At 42.4% G+C, this 20,938-nt stretch overlaps 1 protein-coding gene across 3 annotated transcripts in view; it reads right to left on the minus strand.

Annotated features, from left to right (window-relative positions):
- Positions 1 to 419: 419 nt before the first annotated feature.
- Positions 420 to 20,938, minus strand: part of TXLNG (taxilin gamma) — a 43,355-nt gene continuing 22,836 nt past the window's right edge. For 2 of the 3 annotated variants that reach the window (XM_075850414.1, XM_075850416.1), the window contains 9 exons: positions 8,567 to 8,837; positions 7,004 to 7,095; positions 6,173 to 6,343; positions 5,780 to 5,974; positions 4,741 to 4,860; positions 3,726 to 3,800; positions 2,286 to 2,378; positions 1,686 to 1,781; positions 420 to 976 (listed from right to left, as the gene is read on the minus strand). In XM_075850414.1, coding sequence (XP_075706529.1) covers positions 641 to 976; positions 1,686 to 1,781; positions 2,286 to 2,378; positions 3,726 to 3,800; positions 4,741 to 4,860; positions 5,780 to 5,974; positions 6,173 to 6,343; positions 7,004 to 7,095; positions 8,567 to 8,837 — 1,449 coding nt within the window. In that variant the 3' untranslated portion in view covers positions 420 to 640. The remainder of the gene's footprint in view (positions 977 to 1,685; positions 1,782 to 2,285; positions 2,379 to 3,725; positions 3,801 to 4,740; positions 4,861 to 5,779; positions 5,975 to 6,172; positions 6,344 to 7,003; positions 7,096 to 8,566; positions 8,838 to 20,938) is intronic. The other variant, XM_075850415.1, reaches the window with a different exon arrangement.

Genomic DNA, 20,938 nt, shown 5'->3' on the forward strand with positions numbered 1-20,938 from the left:
TGAACCTCACTTCAGACTACCTAATAATGCACATTGAAGAAAACCATTGTGTCGGTACGAATAGATGAGGCGTCAGGTAACAAATACAGCCCCGATCACAATTGTGTAACCCTGGACATATGTTTCACATGTATTTAGGAAAATATACCTAAGTATTAAATCGATAAATTCCTTCATATGTTGAATTGTTAATACTAATAGATGGATCTAAATTCACAAATATTTTTTCTGTGCAAAGAATAGATATTTTTCAGACCTTCAGTCTTTTATGGAACAATATAAATGGAAAAGACAGGGCCCTAAACCTGGTGCTCCTATACCGGAAGAAAAATGTATTGCTCCATTGGTCACCTACATGGGCATGCTCCGCAATGGCAGATCCTGGACCCTGCACTCCCCCTCTGAATGGACATGTTAGATTTTTGCCACATTCAAGTTTATTAGACTGCGTGAAATTGCTAGGAAGCTTTATGTACCACGTGTACGCCAGTAGTCCTGAGAAAATACAGATCTGGTAGAAAAAGTAAGAAACTGGTCACAAGAAAACAAAATTACCACCAACAAAGTTATACACAAAATATATATATTTTCCATATATACATATGTTTGTGTATCGGTTTTTAATAATGTAATGCCTGTGTTAGTCAACAGAATCTATGCCAGAATGTGGCCCCGCTGAGAGAGTCTTTTGCGCTAGAATCTGTCCCTCTGATAATGGGGGTTGAGTAATGGGCTGGATTCCAGAATCTTTTCTCTCTGTGATGACATTCATTTCCTCTGAGGATTCCACTGCTGGTTTTGTGTCTGAGTCTCCATTTGCCACATCACAAACCTCATCTAGTTCGGTAACCGGATCTTGAAGAACCTCAACTTTCTTGTTGAGCTCATTGCGTTCAGTCTGGAGGGCCCGACAAAGCTTCTCCAGACGGTCTAGCTTGACATGCAGTGCTTTGTGCTCCTTGTCCCTAACAGTTTTCTAAAGAGAAAATGAATTATATAAGATTTGAACTTCTGCAACCCTATTAGTTCTATCTCAGACCCTTAAAGTTACAGATTATGTCAAATGTTAGAAAATAGCAAAATTCCTGTACATTGATTTTTGATCCTAGAAGGATCGGCAGCTGAAAGCAGAAAAATCAAATATCCAAGTGTACACCGTCACAAAAGATGCCAACAGGCTAGCTCCCCTCTATACTGTGAAGGGGCAGACTTGGTGAATGCTGCTTGATGTGCCACAGAACTGCACCGTCTCCTTGGAGGACAGTGGGATTTGTGATGTTTCAGAATAGGCAGGGGCGTGCGCGCCATGCAGTCATTTCTCTAAATAGCGCATAGTAGCCTTTAACAGTATAACCTTTACGGCGTCACAAAGTTGACCATGCAGTAAAACACTGAACCCTCCAATGCAGAATTTATCACACTGGGGGAACAGAAGAAGCAACCAACAGATGGTGCCAGAAAGAATAGATGTTATACCAGGAATACAGGAAAGTGCAAACAGTATCTGAAATCTAACAACCTTGTCTAATTCCACGACATATTGGTGAATACCTGCACATTAAGAACCTAAAGTGAACAAGACGATGAGAACAGATTATAAAAAAAAAAAGAAATAAATAAAAGAAATGTTCAAAGCAGCAGAAATTCTATTCACCAACAAGACAATTTGTAAAGGCTTAACTCACCTCTTCAGCCATCTGTAGTAGGGCTTTATTGTTGGCTTCCCACTTCGTACGCCAGACAACTGTTTCTTTTTCCAGTTTCTTTATTTTCTTGGTCATCTAGGACAAGAGAACCATATTAAAGACTCAGAGATAAATTAGTGTAGTTCAACTCCATGACCTTTCATCCTGTCTACACATGTCCCTATATCTATAATCCGTACCAGCATTCTTGAAAACACGTACTCCGAATGGTGCGCGCGCTGTATGCAAGTTAGGTTCTTTGAGTTGTGGCGGTGTGAACAATAGCCGCTCGAGTGAACAATCACGGTGGCCGTTCCCAAATTATGCCCCTTTCCGGCTTGACTAACGTCCCCGACGCCCTCTTCTTACAGCCTGGTGGCTCCCAGCATGAGCGTTGATGAAGCCAAGGTAAGTACACCCAGCATCACTACACAAGCGCTGGAAGCCACCAGGGAAACTGTAAAGCTAAACCCAAGTTTGACATACCAGTGAATTAACATTCCACGGAGAGAACTCCACTCACAAGCAGCATTTCGCTTGGAGGGGGGGGGGGGGGATCATTTAATCTTCGTATAGCAAAGTATAACAATTGAAACAAACCTTTTCCATTTCTTGACGAAACGTTGTAAAAAGCTCATTGCTTTTCGCCATTGTGGTCTGAAACTCCTCAAACTTGTCCATGTAAAGAGACAGCTGAAATGAAAGAGATTGCTTAGCTCAGAGATTATATATATATATATATATATATATATATAATATATAATTTTTTTTCCATGTCCATTAAACATATATATATATATTGTTCTTTTTTTAAACAACTTTAACTAATCTCTATATTTCCTGACTTCTCCTGTTTTTAGGCAAGTCCGTTAGTAGACAACCAGCGCCACCTTGAAGAGCTCAATGAGGGAATGCCTGTGAAATGTGCGGACTTTATAATTAGGTGATACAAAATTCAGGGGTGAATCCCCGGGTGGGGAGAAAGATAAAGCTTTCTATAGGTAAATGCAGGGGAAAGCCACTGAGTAAATGTGGAAGTCCTTATGGCAGAGCTTTTAGTCCACAGACAAGAGAACACATTTGACAGGTGCGGTCTATAGTAATACGGAGACTATGAACAAAACGATAACACGCTTTCTATGGCCTCACTAGTGAAAGCACAAGAACGAAGACGGCAACTTAAAAAGGAACACTAAACTGAAAATACAAAAAGGAAAAAATACAAATCTTAGCCATTCAGCCCTCTCCTTCTTTCCTTTGATCCCGTTTTATATATTACAAATCAAAAAACTGAAAAGATTTCTTCTATAGGTCTCCCAGGAGCCAGCTCCTCCTCACACTCCTATCTCTGGCTTTAAACCAACTGGCTACAAAAGGAGTCTCCTCAAAATGTTTTGACGCTAACCTAAGCTCAATTCTGAAAGTATATATGATCAGAATTGATCATAGATTCACATTTAGAAAAAGACAGGAGGTGCTGTCAGGCCGTCAGGATTGCCACTGAACGGCATCGAGCAGCTTGTAATGTATTGGAACACATGAAACTGCATGAGCAAAACGGTGCAACATTTCTATATTAAAAGCTATTTTTTTTCAAAATACATGCGATAACAAAAAAAACAACTGCAAATGTGTCTTTAATCCACGCCAACTCAGCGGTCTGTCAGCTGAAAGTGGGAAAGACCAGAAGTACATTACCGACAGTGTTTTGTACAGGAGAGGGCACAAAATCTGAAACACTGGGTAAGTTTACCTACTGCTTCCTAAGTGTAGTATTCCTTTAAGAGATGGCTTCCTATTATGACAGCCAGATAGACAGATCATGCAATAATTATTCCCAGTTTTGCATATTGTATATTTTTCAAAGCTTTGTATTCTCAACTCTCAGAAGAACAAAAGGAAAAACGAACACCCCCCCCCCCCCCCCCAATCTGTAGTTGTGGCATATGGCTGTGAAGTGGACAATATAAGGGGAGACACGTGAACGAAGTGTAGAAGAACATAAAGGTATCGAAGACAAAGAAATCATCTTTTACTTACCTGCTGCTTCAACTGACTCTCTTGCTGCTTCAGCTCCTCAAATTTTTGTCTGGTTTCTGTGGCCTCATTCAACAGCTAAAAAATAATATAAAGCCATTTCATGTTGGAATATGCCAGGAAACAGACATTCTGCTTGCTTTTCCCAAGTATATTAAGTTACCACTCAAAGAAAAACATATTATATTCTAGTCAAGAAAGGAAATTGCGGCTGTGAATAAATCTGCCGACTTCTGAAAATCAGTGATAAATCCAAAACATCCACATCTTGTATTACAGAGGAACATTACTCCACATTTAGATCATAGAGGGCACAGCATCTGTAACCACTCACGTAATATATTCAAAATGTATTCTGAAAAACAAGTTAAGATAAAAAATAATGAATGGAATAGGATTTTCAATGTAAGCAATGACTTAGTAAGGCTGTGTGGACATGCACGTATAAATATACACATCACCTCCATATAGCCCACTCCCTCCCAATAACCAATGTACATTACAAAGCTGTGCTGATATGTAGGAGCACAAACGTGGAAGGTTGAGTTCACACTGGGCAGATATGCTGCGTAAAAGCACGCAGCGTATCCGCCCTGTGCGCCGTAGTGTTCGCTGCGAAAAACTGCAGCACTTAGCCAGCCTGCAAGCAGGCCGGCCTCTTGATGACGTTTCATCCCAGGAGACCGCTGCAGCCTGTGATTGGCTACAGCGGCAGTCACATGGGATGAAACGTCATCCCAGGAGGGAGAAACAGACTCATGGTTAAGTATAAGGTTTTTTTTATTTTTCCTAGTTGCATTTTTTGTGACGGAATGGCTGCGAACCCGCTATTTACGTAGCGTGTGGATGAGATTGGTTTTATCTCATCCACTTTGCTGCTACTGTATTTGCTGTGGATTTTCCGTAACAAATTCTGTTGCAGAAAATCCGCAGTATTTACGCAACGCGTGAACTGACCCCAAAACGTACAGAACCCCATCTACCTAAATAGCAGCGTCTTTTATTTCTTGGTACTTACAAATTCTCGCTCACGCTGGTGTCGTTCTTCTGCTTCCTTCATAAGCCGAGTTGTCTGCTGAAGTTTTGCATCAATTAGTTGCTGTTGTAGCTCCTTATGTTTAAAGACTTTATCAATGTGCTAGAAAAAGGAGAACAGGTAGTTTCAATTTTTAGAAAGTTCTATGTTGAATTAACCAGTCACTTTTGGTGCCCTGGTGTCTGCTTTGGAGGGAAAGAAGGATGGGGCATGTTGGATTTTAACATGCCAGATCCATTGTTCCTTTGTGTGGTAAGTGTTCAGAAATACTAGACTGATCCCAGATTAATAAGCAAGAGATGGGGGCATGAAAAAATAAAGTTACAAATTGTAATAAAAATAAAGCCACTATTCTAACTTGAAGTGGTTTATTTTATTTTCTACGATTGATGCCAGTCATTTGATCAATCGAGGTTGGACTCTGAATTGCTTTGTGTATATAAACCTGATATGGGGTGGTGGGTTAGCATGGCATGAGGAAGGCCCTGTGTGGCTGAACGGAGTCTATTTTTATGCTTTTTGTACTATTAAATTAAAAAGTTTTTGAGAACACCACTTTGAAGTGGATTCCAGTGTTTTGACTTCACTAAGTTACACTGATAAACGGCCACTGAAAATGGTGCTGAGGACTTCTGTTTTAAGGAACAGAGGGCTAGTGACCCTTTCACTGCCAAGGATGTATGTAATGCGTCATTTGAAGTCAGGGAGCAAGATAGACTATCATTTTCCACTTACTGAGAAGACCTCTTTGTATTTGAAAGGAGAGAGAAGTGACATTTACGCTGAGCATTATATTACTTATGGTGATCACTTTTTACATGAATTCAACCACCGTCGTGATAAAATAAGCGGAAAGTCTGTACTAGTCCGGCACGCATAATAACGCATGCTAAGGACAAAGCAATGGAGCTAAACTGGAACAATCTTTTCCCTCTCGCTGGAATTGGTCTTGGCACTAAGACTTCTCTGCATTGAATAAAAGGTGCGCCACGGACCACCTTCTGTTACAAGATAAAAGTACCTCTTCACGCAGCGCATACTGTTCAATAAGTTTCTTTAACTTCTCTCCCAGTTCTACATTCTCCTGGCGGAGCTTCGCATTGTAGACATCATGTTGCTCCATCTGTGCTTGGATTTCATTCAGGGTCATCTGGAAATGTGCAGTAGCTTCTTTGCGCTCTTCCTCATATTCACGTGCTTGATGCAGGTTCTCTTCCTGTGTATTAAAAACAGTTCAAATTAGCGGTCCCGCTTTCCAATACACTAATTTAACTGTGAATACATTTGTATAAAGGCCACAACTGCTATTATGGGGATGGACAGAAGGAAAAGTTACTGGGTTGTAGGTTACTAAGCAGCTCTGCAAGCGGATATTATTTCTGAAGGAGTGCGAGGTGTAGTATCTGAAGCGGACCTTTAATGTCTTGTTGTGCCTCTGAAGCTCTCGGCACAACGACTCAAGCTTGCTACGTGCTAGAATGGCTTTGCTGTGCTCGCTCTGAAGATGAACCTTCTCTTTTATCACTTGCGATTGCTTTTTCTGCAAAATTTTCATCTGTTTCTGGAAATTCCGGCTTTCTTCCAGCTAAAAATCAGAAGACAGGAAGGTTATAGGCTTGTTGGACAGATATGCAACACTTTGCTTCTATCACATGCATGCTGCAACGCTACAGAATGAATACATTTAGAGACAAAAAGCCAAATCCAGCACAAAACAGAAAATATTCTCAAAGGGGTTTGATGGGGTTGAGGTCCGTTGGATCCACGCTTTGTGAAAGAAACTTTATTTGCATCTACCAAATCCACAACCAGCTGGCATACGGCATCACGCCCGAGCCCAATGCCAGCTTGCTTTACATCAGCTGTGTGCATGAAAGCCCAATACATAATGCCGTACCCAGTCAGAATAGTTAAACAGGGCAGCTTTACCAGGGACTTGGAAAAGTGTCATCCTATGTCAGTGCCACTTTAACAGTCCCTGACCTGTTTGGTACAATCCACTAATGTTAATATTGGTCTATGGCGATTTCGTGGTTGGATATTTTAGCTACACCTATTACTAACAGACAACAGGGGGTGCTCAGGTACGTCTCTCTGTGTGGTATGTGCATGTAGATTTCTAGAATTACTTCCACAGCACACATTAAGCTGGTTACACATGTTCTAAAGCTTACTCGATCAGGTCAACTGGATATTTGATCAAGTCAATATGGAACATAAGCCGGTTAACCCCTTGTATACATACAAGATCAGCATATTTCTTGCAGAGGGCTGCCAGTTTCTCTTCTGGAGTTCTTAGCGTGTTCAAAGCCTGCATCAAAAGTAGCACTTCTTTACCTGTAGGCCAAGCAAAGAAGAATGATTCTGGGGGAACCCATGTTTGAATTCTGGTTGGTGTGGTGACAAAATGTATTATTCAAAGGGCTCTTTCCCACTATAGACACTTATTGTAAAAGGAATGGATATACTATAAATGTCAATAGGTGGGGGCCCATATATTGAGAATTCTGCCGACCTGGAGAACAAGAAGGAGAAATAATATATATTTTTATTTTACCAGGTCAAGCAAGGAAATCATTCTAAATATGTAACTCCATAAAATACTTGTTTCATATGCATCTGACTATTATATATTAAACATACAGTAGACAAATGCATATAAAACAATATGATAAAAATGTATCCCAAGAAAAAAAAAATAAAAAAAAAAATTGTGATACAACACTAAAACGGATATAAATCAAACTCGCAATACATGAGTCTCCGCTATAAGGAACGTCCACCTTTCCGTTAAAAAAATATAAATAATTTTTCATTGGAAGTAATCCATTAGTACAAGCAGGGTACGAGGATTTTTTTTCTTAAATCAACATCTTTTAGAGATCCTTTTTTTATGCTTTATCATATTAAGCATTTGTCAGCAGAATGTTGTGACTTGGATGCAACGTTTTCTCTAACCTTAAGGAGGCTCTGTCACCACATTATAAGTGCCCTGTCTCCTATATAAGAAGATCGGCGCTATAATGTAGGTGACCGTAATGCTTTTTATTTAGAAAAATGATCTATTTTAAACCACTTTATTAGCGACTTTAGATTTATGCTAATGAGTTTCTTAATGTCCAAGTGGGCGTGTTTTACTTTAGACTAAGTGGGCGTTGAACAGAGGAGTGTATGACGCTGACCAATCAGTGAGCAGTCAGCTTCATACACTCCTCTCCATTCATTTACACTGCACTAGCGATATAGCTATATCACTATATACGCATTTTAAAATTTCGCAGTATTCCCTTCATTCCATGCAGATTTTTTCTGGTGCATATGAATGGGAGTTTCTAATCCCCTTTCACATGCAGTGCTGTACTATACTGTGGATTGTAATATAGTGGGATTGTGGGAGTCACGCCTTGTGTAGGTGAAAAAAAACCTCAAAAATCAACCCCTAAAGTGACACTGATCCCTTAGAGTGGAGGTTGATTTTTGAGTTTTTTCACCTACACAATGTGTGACTCCCACAATCCCACTATCCTACTAAGAACCGGTCTAAGTTTTTGGTTTCCGGTACAACCCGTGCCTTGCAGTTCCCTGACGTTTACTACAAATCCTAAGTCTACATCTTCAGGGGTGTCGTGCTCCTAGCACATCATCACTAGGTGAGCATATTTATCACCTCATGATCTATTTTTTCACCTTATAAAAGGTAATGCCCTATGGTTGCACCGGTTTGTATTTCATTTTTCTTCTAGTGATACTGTGGATTGTACCCCACTTGGCAGTGGATTTAAGTTACTCTGCTATGCAGCTTTCATACCCAGTGTTTTCTCTTTATTATTCTCACTTCCTGGGTCTTGTTGGCCATCAGGTGGCCCCAGTCTGGTGTCTTCTCTTCCTGGGGTTTCCTCTCGGGACACTTTTACCAAGAAGTTGGACATCATGTGGTCGTCAATGTTTGTGCTTCGTACTTCCTCTAGACACAGGGAATTGGATAGGTCTTTACCATTCTCCACAGACAAAGACAGCCTGCTGTTTACCAACAGGTCAGAGTCAGCAGTTTTTTTTGCTTCACTTTCTCCCATCACAATCTAAGAAAGAAAACAGATTGAACACAAGTGTTAGAAACAGAATGAATGAAGGGGAGATTAAGATTACTGCAGTCTGACATTCAGATTACAAATAAAAACCAAAATTTTTTAACTCACTGAAAAATTTATTTCTTATAGAATTAATTGAGGGACACAGCACCAGGAGTTTAGACCCAAGCCACTAGGTAGTGACACTAGGTAGGAAAGAGTCTTGGCTCTACCCAGGTAGGCCATACCCTTCCCACAGACACTGGCTAATTCAGTTTGTAGAAAAGCAAATGAAACACTCCTGGTAGAAAAAAACTTAACCAAAACAGAACAACAGGTTTCAGGTCTGGAACAAACAAAAATAAGAGGGTGGCATCTGTGTCCCTTAACTAATTCAACAAGAAATAGATTTTACGTGGAGTACAAAAATCTTGATTTCTCGTTTATGTAATTTGGGGACAGCGTACAAACCATCCGACACACCTGCCTGCAACACTCTCTAACGCAGACTGCCATAAGCAGAGCCCAAAGAATACATTTGGTAAAACTTAGTGAAGGTGTGCATAGAAGCCCAGGTACCAGCCTTGCAGAAATGAGCAACTGAAGTTTGATGCCTGACCGCTCCAGGAGCGTAGAACGAGCAGAAACCCGAAATGGAGGAACTTTAAACTTGGACCGAGAAGGCTTTTCGAAATCACATACTAGATCCAAACAATGGTGGCCTTGGATGCTGTTGAAACATTGCACGGCCTTTCAGGAATAAAAAGAAGAAAAAAAAGAAACTGAGCATCAAAACGACTCCGTCACATCCAGATAGACTTGGACTGCTCTTACCAAATCACAACAATCCAATGCTCCCTCGGATGAGATGGTAAGGGGCAAAAGAAAGGGAGAAGAATCTCTTCATTGATATGAAAGGTAGACTATCTTAGGTAAGAAGGATGGAATACCACCTTATTGTATGGATAACCAAAAAGGACAAAGAAGCAAGTTCTGAAACCCGCTTGATGAAGGAGAGTCACCAGGAAAGCAAACTTCCAGGAAAGAGGCCACAACGACAAAACACTCTAAGGTTCGAAAGCAGCCACCTGAAGAGACCAAATTAAGAACCCAAGGCTCAATGGGATGTCTGAAAGGATGTACTGCATAAGCCAACCCTTGCAAAGAAAAAAAAAAATAAAAGAAAAAGAAAGTCTTCACCCGAAAACAAAAAGCCAACTTTCAATCCGTTCTTTTTCAGAGAGCAGAGGCATAACCCTTTAGGGAAGATAAGCAAAGTCTCTGTTCAAGGTCTGATTGCAGAAAGGACAGAATAATAGGTTAGTATAGAATAGTGAAACATATGTTCCCTTCCCAAGTGCATAACTTTATATTTATCATTGTTAAGCCTCACTTGCCCCTTCTCTGCCCAAACCCTCTACAAGGTCATTAATATATTAATCAGAATAGAGCCAAACAATGACCCCTGTGGTACCCCAGTAGTAGCAATGACCCAATCTGAGTATGTACTAATAATCACCCTCCGTTTTCTATCAGTGAGCCAGTTACTTACACACAAAAACACCTTTTACCCCCAGTCCCAGTAATCTCATTTTATATACCAGCCTTTTATGTGGCACAGTATCAAAAGCTTTGGAAAATATGACATCCAATGATTCGCTCTGGCCCAGTCTATCACTCACCTCCTCATAGAAGCTGATCAGATTAGTTTGACAGGATGGATCCTTCATAAAGCCATGCTGATATGGTTATACCTTTATTCTCATTGAGATACTACAGGATAGCAGCTCTTAGAAAGAGCGTCAAACATTTTACCCACAATAGAGGTTAAATTTAAAAGCCTAACATTTCCAGGCTCACTTTTTGTCCCCTTTTTGAATACTGGCACCACATTTGCTATGCTGATCCTATGGAAAAGACACGTCATTATAGAATCCTTAATTGTTTTCTCGTGACATATTGGACTTTATGTTAGTGGAAAAATGTGGTCGATAAATTCATTGCTTTCATTTGTGAAAAACACTTAAATTTAGAAAATTCATAATTTGTGCAAATTTTCTCTAAATTTTAAAAGTATCTGCTTGTAAAACAGAGAGGAATACCACACAAGTTAGTTACTAGTTAACATTCCCCATATGTCTACTTTATGTTTGCATCATTTTTTGAACGTCCTTTTATTTTTCTAGGACATTACAAGGCTTAGGGAATGCTCACACTGCTTATTTTCAGCCGTTTTTCAGGCCGTAAACGGCTGAAAAATCAGATGCAGAACGCCTCCAAACATCTGCACATTGAGGTCAATGGGAAAAACGGCACTCTGCCTCGACGGGGCGTTTTTTTACGTGGCCGTTTTGAAAGTAGTGTATGTCAGTTCTTGAGCCGTTTTTCATTGACTCTAGAAAAATAGCTCCAAAAACGGCCGTAAAAAAACGAAAACTGCGAGTGGCTTAAAAAAAACGTATGAAAATAAGCTCCTTGAAAAGAGCTCTGTATTTTCAGATGTTTTTATTTTGTATGTGCACATACCCTTAGAACTTTAGCAGAAATTTCTTACATTTTCGAGAAAATTTCAAAAGGCTATTTTTACAAGGACAGTTCAGTTCTGAAGTGGCTTTAAGGGGCCCATATATTTGAAACCCTTATAAAAACACCCCATTTTAAAAACTGCCCCCTCAAAGTATTTAAAACGGCATTCAGAAAATGTTTTAACCCTTCAGGCGTTTCACAGGAATTAAAGCAAATGTACAAATTTCATTTTATTTTGCCAAAACTCATTTGTAATAAAAAAAATTCTGTAACAAAGTTTTATAAGAGAAATGCAACTCAATAGTCATTGCCCAGATTCTGCAGTTTTTAGAAATATCCCACGTGTGGCTATAGTGTGCTAATGGACTGAACCACAGGCCTCAGAAGCAAAGGAGCACCTAGAGGATTTTGGGACCTCCTTTTTTTTTTTTTAGAATATATTTTAGGTACCATGTCAGGTTTAAAGAGGTTTTGTGGGGCTAAAGTTATCCCAAAAGTGACCTCATTTTGGAAATTACACCCCTCAAGGAATTTATCTAGGTCTATAGTTCGCATTTTGACCCAACAGTTTTGCTAAATTTATTTTGAATTAGTCTGTAATAATGAAAATTTATTTTTTTTCTCCAAAAAAAACATACAATTTTCTCATTTTTACAAGGCATAAAAAAGGAGAAAAAGCACCCCAACATTAGTAAAGCAATTTCTCCGGATTACGGCAATACCCCATATGTGGTCAAACTGATGTTTGGACCCACAGCAGTGCTCAGAAGGGTAGGAGCGCCTTTTGGATTTGAGCGCAGATTTTGCTGGAATGATTTTCGGTGCCATGTCGTGTTTGCAACGCACTAGGAGGTACCAAAACAGTGGAAACCCCCCAAAAGTGACCCCATTTTGGAAACTACACCCCTCAAGGAATTTTTCCTGGAGTATAGTGAGCATTTTGACTCCACAGTTTTTTTTGTGGAATTTATTGGCACTAGTCTGTAAAGATAAAAATCTTTTTTTCAGAAAAAAAAATGAATTTCTAAATTTTTACAAGGAAGGAAAAAAAGCACCCCAACATTTGTATAGCAATTTCTCCCGAGTATGGCAATACCCCATATGTGGTCATAAACCTCTGTTTGGACACACGGCAGGGCTCAGAATGGTAGGAGCGCTACTTGGCATACAGACTTTGCTTGATTGGTTTTTAGGCACCATGTCGCATTTGCAGAGCCCCAGAGGTACCAGTACAGTAGAAACCCCTGAGAAGTGACCCCATTTTGGAAACTACCCCTCTCAGGGCATTCATCTAGGGGTGTAGTGAGCATTTTGACCCCACAGGTGTGTTAGATTTTATTAGAATTAGGCAGTGAAAATGAAAAAAAAAAAAAGAAATATGTAGTTTTAGCTACCAATTTTTTATTTTCACGAGGGGTAATGCAAGAAAAAACACCACACAATTTGCTATTCAATTTCTCCCGAGTATGGCAATACCCCATCTGTGGCCCTAAACTGCTGTTTGGGCACATGTCAGAGCTCAAAATAGAAGCAGCGCCATTTAGCTTTTAGAGCGCAGATTACAGTAGAAACCCCTGAGAAGTGACCCCATTTTGGAAACTACACCCCTCAAGGCATTTATCATTTGCCTAGACATACGACACGGTTCCGAATTGTAGAGCACCATGCCCATTTGAGGTCTATTTTAGTGATTTTCACAGAATTGACCCACAATTGCAGGCCTCGGAGGTCAAATAGTAAAACAACCCCAACTAGTGACCTCCATTTCGGAAACTGCACCCCTCAAGGCATTTTTGAAGTGGTGTAGTGAGCATTTTGACCCCACAAGGTTTTTATTTATTAGAAATGAACGCTCAGCGGATGGTGCAAAGTGAAAATTGCAATTTTCCACTGACATGCCATTTTAGTGCCAATATGTGGTGCTCAGTTCGTGCCACTGCAGACAAATATCTCAAACTGTTAAGCGGGTTCTCCCGGGTATGGCGTTGCCATATATGTGGAAGTAAACTGCTGTTTGGGCACACTGTACGGCTCAGAATGGAGGGAGCGCCATTTGGAGCGCAGATTTTGCTTGGTAGTTGTTCCGTTTGGGGTTTTGCTTTTATTTAGTTTATAATGTGGGGGCATATGTTATATGTGCGGAATACATCAGGGCATAATAAGAGGGTATAATAATGTGGTAAATAAATAATTATCCGCAGATGTGTGGCCAGCAACGGACTGATAAACGGTGCCAAATCTGCTTTTGGAACGCTCTGCACATTTTGTGTGAGGGCTTATTTGTTGCGGGACAATCTGTAGTTTTCATTGGTACCATTTTGGGTTACATGCGATTTTTTGGCAAGCAAGGTGACCAAAAACCAGCAATTCTGACAGTTTTTTTTATGGCTATAAATGACATTTACTTTATTCTGCGGGTCGATACGATTACAGGAATACCATATTTAAATAGTTTTTTATATATATTTTACAGCATCTGCACAATAAAGCCTTCTTTTTTTTTTAAAGCTCATTTATTTTTTGTATCACCATAATCTGAGAGTCATATGTTTTTTATTTTTCTGCGAAAAGAGCTGTGGGAGGGCTTGTTTTTTGTGGGAAGGGCTGTAGGTTTTTTTTGGTACAATTTTGGGACCATGCAACATTTTGATCACTTTTTATTCCATGTTTTGGGATACTGCAATACCAAATATATGTGTACTTTTTTTTAATGTTTTCAGTTTTTGCCTATAATAAAAGACTTATGGGGAAAAAGGCAGTGTTTGTTTTTTAAACTTTACATTTTTATTAACTTTTGAAACTTTTTTTGTCCTACTAGGGGACTTGAAGGCATGAAGCCCTGATCGCTATTCTTTTTTTTTTTTAAAAGCATAAAGAAAAAACAGACAATATACGCAGTACACACCAAGTCGGTATTGACATCGGCCACAGGCCAGTAACTTGCATAACAAAAGTGCATAAAATTACAATGGAAGGCAGTGTACCGCTCAGAATATTATTGGAAGAAATGCAGATATGCACCCTGAACCCACAGCGGTGCATAATACTCCTTAGTCGAGCAGAGATACAGAAGAAAGAAAGAAAGAAAGAAAGAAAGAAAGAAAGAAAGAAAGAAAGAAAGAAAGAAAGAAAGAAAGAAAGAAAGAAAGAAAGAAAGAAAGAAAGAAAGAAAGAAAGAAAGAAAGAAAGAAAGAAAAGCGGGGACAGAAGGGGAGAGAGGGAGAGGAACGAACCTAACATAATTGGGCCTAGGGAAGAAGTCAAGAGGCCATGATGGCCTTGTATTCCACAGAGGATTGAAAACGGATCCATTCACGCCAAGTTCTGAGGAAGGCTGCATGGGACCCTGTCATTGATGCTGTGAGGTCCTCCATTCTCATAATCTCCTGGATCTTGCCACACCACATGCCCACCGACGGGGGACAGGATTGTCTCCACAGCACGGGAACACATGATCTAGCCGCATTCACCAAGTGGCGAACAACTGAGCGCCTATACATGGACAACGGTATCGCACACAGATGGAGCAGGAAAAGGTCTGGCTACCTCGGGAGGGGGAAATCTGTGAATTTCGAGGAAATGCGCCACACCTCGGACCAGAAATCAGTCAGGAGTGGGCAGTCACAAAAAATATGCAAGATCGTACCCACATGGTCACCACATCTCCAGCACAGAGGCGAAACCGGAATCATTGCATGCAACCTGGAAGGCACCCTATACCAACGAGACAGAATCTTGAACCCTGCCTCCTGATATCTACTGGCCATTGAGGATTTATGTGTCATGGTAAACAGGCGCTCCTTTTGTTCGGGAGTAAATGATAGACCCAAATCCCTTTCCCAACTAAGCAGGTAAGATGGGGTAGGCAGATTGGAGGGCGAGATCAGAAGAGCGTAGTTTAGACAGTGAATTGCGCACCGTGCCCGTGCATAAAAGTTCAAATGGGGAGCCCTCACGCGAGTACGCCGCCCGCCAGATAATGTCGTAGCTGGGTAACCTGCCATGTAGAAAAGGGGACAGGGTCCGACAGAGACTGTAACTGCGCGCCCGACATCCACCTCTCCTCCTGCAAAAAGTGTACAGCAAGTCCCTTACCTGCCCTGAACCAAAGCAGGAAAGGACCTCCATGGTTGAAATGCAGGGTTGCCCAAAATCGGGTACAGAGGGAAGGGGGACAGGGAGATCTCTGTTCTAGGAAAGAGCCGTGCCGCAACTGCCAGGGTGGGCCCGATCGTCGGGTGTGACCGCGCGGCCAAGGGAGTATGTCTACCCAACCACGGTAAGGCCTGCAGAGGGACTCCTGATCGCTATTCTAATACACTGCACTACCTACATAGTGCAGTGTATTAGAGCAGTCAGTTATTCACTGACAGCAGGCCTATTAGGCTTAGCCTGCGGGCAGGGCCAAATAGGCTTCCGTACTAGGCCGACCACGAGGCCATTGCTAGGCCTCCGGTTGCCATAGCAGCCATCGGCAACACCGCGGGTGCCGATCATTGGCATAGCTACCATCGGGTGGGATCTAACTACCTAGATGCAGCGATCGCTTTTGATCGCTGCATCTAAGGGGTTAATTGGGCAGATCGGAGGCTAGCTCCGGTCGTGGCCGTTAGAGCGAGATATCAGCTGACACCCGCGGATGATGGCCCAGGCTCAGGTTCTGAGCCTGCGCCATCTTCTTGGCCCTGATGGTAAACCTTTCAGGCCCCGCCTCCGGGCGGTGCTTAAAAGGTTTCCGTACTTGCCAGTCCAGGAGGTCATCGTTAGGCCTCTGGTTGCCATAGCAACCACCGGCAACACATTAGCGCACATCTCGTAACTGTACGTGATTGGGCGGGAAGGGGTTAAAGGGATAACGCGTTCAGTTCCCACCTTTTTTTTTTAAATTATTATTAACCCCTTAATGACCGCCGATAAGCCTTTTCACGGCGGTCATTAGTGGGGTTTATTCTGATGCAATAGCCGTTTCACGACGCTGCAACAGAAAAAAGTAAACAGAGCAGGGAGCTGATAAATGTCCCTGCTCTCAGCTGCCAGAGGTAGCTGGGGGCATCCCTGCTCAAACGTGAGATCGATATTAGTATCGATGTCATCTGTTTAACCCCTCAGATGCGGTGCTCAATAGCGTGAGCGGCATCTGAGTGGTTTTGGAAAGAGGGAGGGAGCTCCCTCTCATCCCACTGACACCCGGCGATGAGATCGCCGTGTGTCTGTGTCTCCGATGGCAGCCGGGGGCCTAATAAAGGCCCCCAGGTCTGCCCGTAGTAAATGCCTGCTAGGTCATGCCGGAGGCATGTCCTAGCAGATGCCTGTCCGTTTTAAACAGACAGGCAGTAATACACTGCAATACAAAAGTATTGCAGTGTATTATAAAAGCGATCGGATGATCGAATATTAAAGTCCCCTAGTGGGACTAGTAAAAAAGTAAAAAAAGTTGAATAAAGTTAATAAAAAAAAAAATAAAAAAAAATGAAAAACCCACTTTTTCCCATTACAAAATGCTTTACTATTAAAAAAAAAAACAAAAAAAAAAACACACAATAAAGCAAAAAAGTTACACATATTTGGTATCGCCGCGACCGTAACGATCCGGACTATAAAGCTATTACATTATTTAGCCCGCACGGTGAAAGTCGTAAAAAATAAAATAAAAAAACAATGGAAACTTCCGGTTCCGGCGCTGGGATGTGAGGACGGAGCTGCATGAGCTCCTGAAGCCCTGATCCCCTAACCCATCTACGCCACACACCCGCAGGATATAAACACCCAGGCATTAGGAGGAGAGGTGGGGGACAAGAATCGGGAGGTTTATGGAGAGATATCTCCTCCGGAGCGGCAGCAGAGAGATCTCCTGTCCGGCCGAGCACAGCACACGAGGTGAGGGGCCATCCAAGATGGCGGCGCCGCTGCAGCCACCACTTTCACAGAGCCGGTCTCAGAGCCCAGAAATTCAGAGGGAAATGCTATCGCCGTCGGTAATGACTGACTCACAGATTGATTATCGGAAGCTGGCAATTGAGGTAGCTACCCAACTGGCCCCCGACATCAGAGAATCCTTAATAGCCACAGTCACAACAACGCTCCAAAAACTCCAAAATGAGGTGACATCTCATGGCAATCGACTAGATGAATTGGAGCAGCGGGTTGGTCTCATGGAGGATGAATCAGCAGGGGCACATACCTGCATTAGAGACCTAATGCGAGATAACACAAAACTCAGAGACCGCTTAGAAGATCTTGAGAATCAGTCCAGAAGAAACAATTTAAGGATAGTGGGACTGCCTGAGCATATTAGACCGCAGCTCCTCCAGGGCATCTGCGAGACGGAGTTACCAGAAGCGCTAGGTCTGACCAGATCTTGCAGAGTGGAAAGGGCACACAGAGTGGGCCCCCCTGGTCCGAGCGCCAACGCCAAAGGAGAGCCGCAAAGCAGACCGCGCCAGGTGATCATCCGGTACTTGGATTACAATGACAAAGAGGAACTTTTGCGCACTTTCAGGAACCGTAATACCCCTTTGCATATAAGGGGGGCAAAAGTCATCCTGTTTGCAGATTATTCGGCAGAAGTCACAAGGCGGCGGAGAGCATTTGGAGGGGTTTGCACCTCCCTCTACAAACGCAAAATTAAATTTCAGCTACAGTATCCGGCCACTTTGAGGATCATGCAGACGGATGGCGCCACCAAGGTATTCCACAATCCTGAGGAGGCGGCATTATATGTAGACAAGATCCCTGGACTTCGGGGCCCTAGACAATCGGGAGAGGAGACGGCGAGTCAAGATACAGGAGGTGAAGGTCCCCGTACACCAGTTTCTTCATCGAGGGACTGTACATGGTCAGATATCGCCCGCAATTCCACTTCCTCACCCAAGCAACAACGGGCAGAATCGTCGAAGATGCCACATCGACAACGCTCAGAAAACCGGCTTGCAACCATCCCGGACTGATAAGTATCGCATAGAGGCTCCATGAGCGCATTTGATTGTGCCTTATATATTAATGTGGCAATTGGTTCTGGTGGGATATTATGCCGACAAAATTCCTGCTATAATAGGCATAAGCACTTGTACCCGTGTTGTATAGGAAGCCCAACTTATTTTGATACTTTAAAAATTAAAATGTGAAGTTCCAATATATCACGAAAAGATGGCGGGAAGGGGAGGGGGGGAGGGGTCACAGACCAGAAAAAAGTGAAGTTATGTATGCCAATTTAAAGTTTGTCTCACAGGAAATGCTGGTGACATTCCTGGATGGGCATTTTGTTGTTAAAGGTTGTGCCAATTCTCTGGCACCGAATGTAAATGTTGTTATTGTAATGTTGGGAGCAATCTGGAGCAGACGCCGCCGGGCGGCTACCAAGGCAGCAAAGCACGCTTGCCTAGAATTAGATATTTATGACCAGTCAATTGTGAACCTTTTCGGAACGCCCACTTTATGCAGCTGACCTCGTGGAATGTAAAGGGGCTTAGGTCCCCTAACAAGAGAATGATGGTACTCCGTCACTTAAAAAAACTCCATACGGACATCGCTCTTCTTCAGGAGACACATTTGGAGGAGAGCGACTTCCACCGCATGAAAAAGTTGTGGGTGGGCCAAGTATACGGCTCTTCAGCTTGTGGCCGTAAAGCGGGGGTACTTATTTTAATAAATAGAAACCTGGTACATGAGGTAATTCATACTGATGCAGATAAGGAAGGGCGACTGCTCCATATTACTCTAAGCACACCATGTGGGGTATTAAGCATTTATAATGTGTATGGACCTAATAGTGATAATATTGAGTTTTTCAATGGTTTGGAAAGGGCCCTTATGTCAGATAATGTCCAGCACAAAATAGTGGGAGGTGACTTTAATTCAGTTTCTGATCACAAGGAGGATAGACGCACACACAGTTCACAAAGCACGGGATCCATTCCAACAGGGGCTCCCAGAAAACAGGACCGAGTGTTGGGACCTCTGATGGAAAGAATACACTTAATAGATCCCTGGAGAAGGGGTAACCCGGATGCCCGGGAATTTACACATTACTCCCACGCTCAACAGTCCTGGTCCAGGATTGACTACCTCTTAATATCCCCAACACTACAACCGAGGCTGAGGGCCGCTGAGATAGGGGACCTAGTGATCTCAGATCACGCCCCGGTACGAGTAGATTTTCAGGAAATATATCCCAGAGGATCAGACTTCATATGGAGATTCCCGGCTCATTTAGCAACTGATGACACCTTTGTGAGACAGCTAAGAGGGTGGTGGTTAGAATACACGTCGACGAATTCAGAACACAGAGATGACCCCTCACTGTACTGGGATACGGCCAAGGCAGTGCTGAGGGGGAGGATAATGGCGTATACTGCCAGCAAAAAACGGGAAATAACACAAAAATTTAATGCTTCTAGTGCTGCACTGAGGGCAACCTATACAGCATATTTGGCACACCCTACATTAGATGCCAGACAGGCCTGGATTCAGGCAAAACACTCTTTTGACGAGTGGGCAGCTCAGAAAGAAACAATATATACTCGAGACTTTGAAGCTACTTTACATAAGTTCGGAAGTAAGGCGGGTAAACTTTTAGCCAATATGGCTCGAGGAAAGCGCTCAGTGCAGCACATAGCGAAATTAAGGGATCATAATGGGCGAGAAACATGCGATCCAACTAGTATTAATTCCATCTTGGCTAAATTTTATGAGGAGCTGTACTCTGATACATCTTCCCTTCCGCTGACAGACACACTGTTAGACAAGGTCACTTTACCGGTCATCTCCGCGGAACAGTTGCAACTTCTAAATGCCAGGGTCACAAGGGGGGAGGTGGATGAGGCAATAAGAAACCTTAAAAATAGTAAGGCGCCTGGTCCAGATGGGCTGACCGGCGAATTTTTTAAAGTAATGCGGGAACAGATTACGGAGACTTTGGTCTCCTTGTTTAACAATGCTCTGGGAGAGGAGGGGTTACCACCATCAGCAGATACATCTTATGTGAAATTATTGCTTAAACCTGGAAAGGACCCCCTACTACCAGGATCATACAGACCCATATCGCTCATAAACGTGGACGCTAAACTCCTTTCCAAAATCATAGCTGATAGGTTAGCGAATATAATGCCGTTCCTCATAGCCCCAGAACAAGTAGGTTTTATTAAAGGTAGGTCGGCGGTCACCAACATTAGGACGGTTCTGGCAGTGCTAGATAGAGTACAGCATAACCCATTTCCGGGGGAACATTCGGCTTTACTTTTACTTGACGCGGAGAAAGCTTTTGACAATGTCCGTTGGAATTGGTTGGATGCGGTCCTGGATAAGATGGAAATAACGGGGACATTCAGGATATTATTACACCACATATACAAAGACCCTAAGGCTAGAATCTCCACACCAGGCTTTCTGTCTAAACCATTCAGTCTATGTAAAGGTACAAGACAGGGGTGCCCGCTATCGCCACTGCTGTTCAATCTGGCTTTGGAGCCGCTGGCACGTTATCTGGCGTCATCCAATTTATATACGGGCATAAGGGTGGGGGAGATGGAGGTCAAGGAAACGTTGTTTGCAGATGACATCTTGTTATTTCTCGCAGACCCCCTTAAAGA

This window comes from Rhinoderma darwinii, chromosome 2 (genome assembly GCF_050947455.1).
Source record: "Rhinoderma darwinii isolate aRhiDar2 chromosome 2, aRhiDar2.hap1, whole genome shotgun sequence".
NCBI classification, from domain to species: domain Eukaryota; kingdom Metazoa; phylum Chordata; class Amphibia; order Anura; family Rhinodermatidae; genus Rhinoderma; species Rhinoderma darwinii.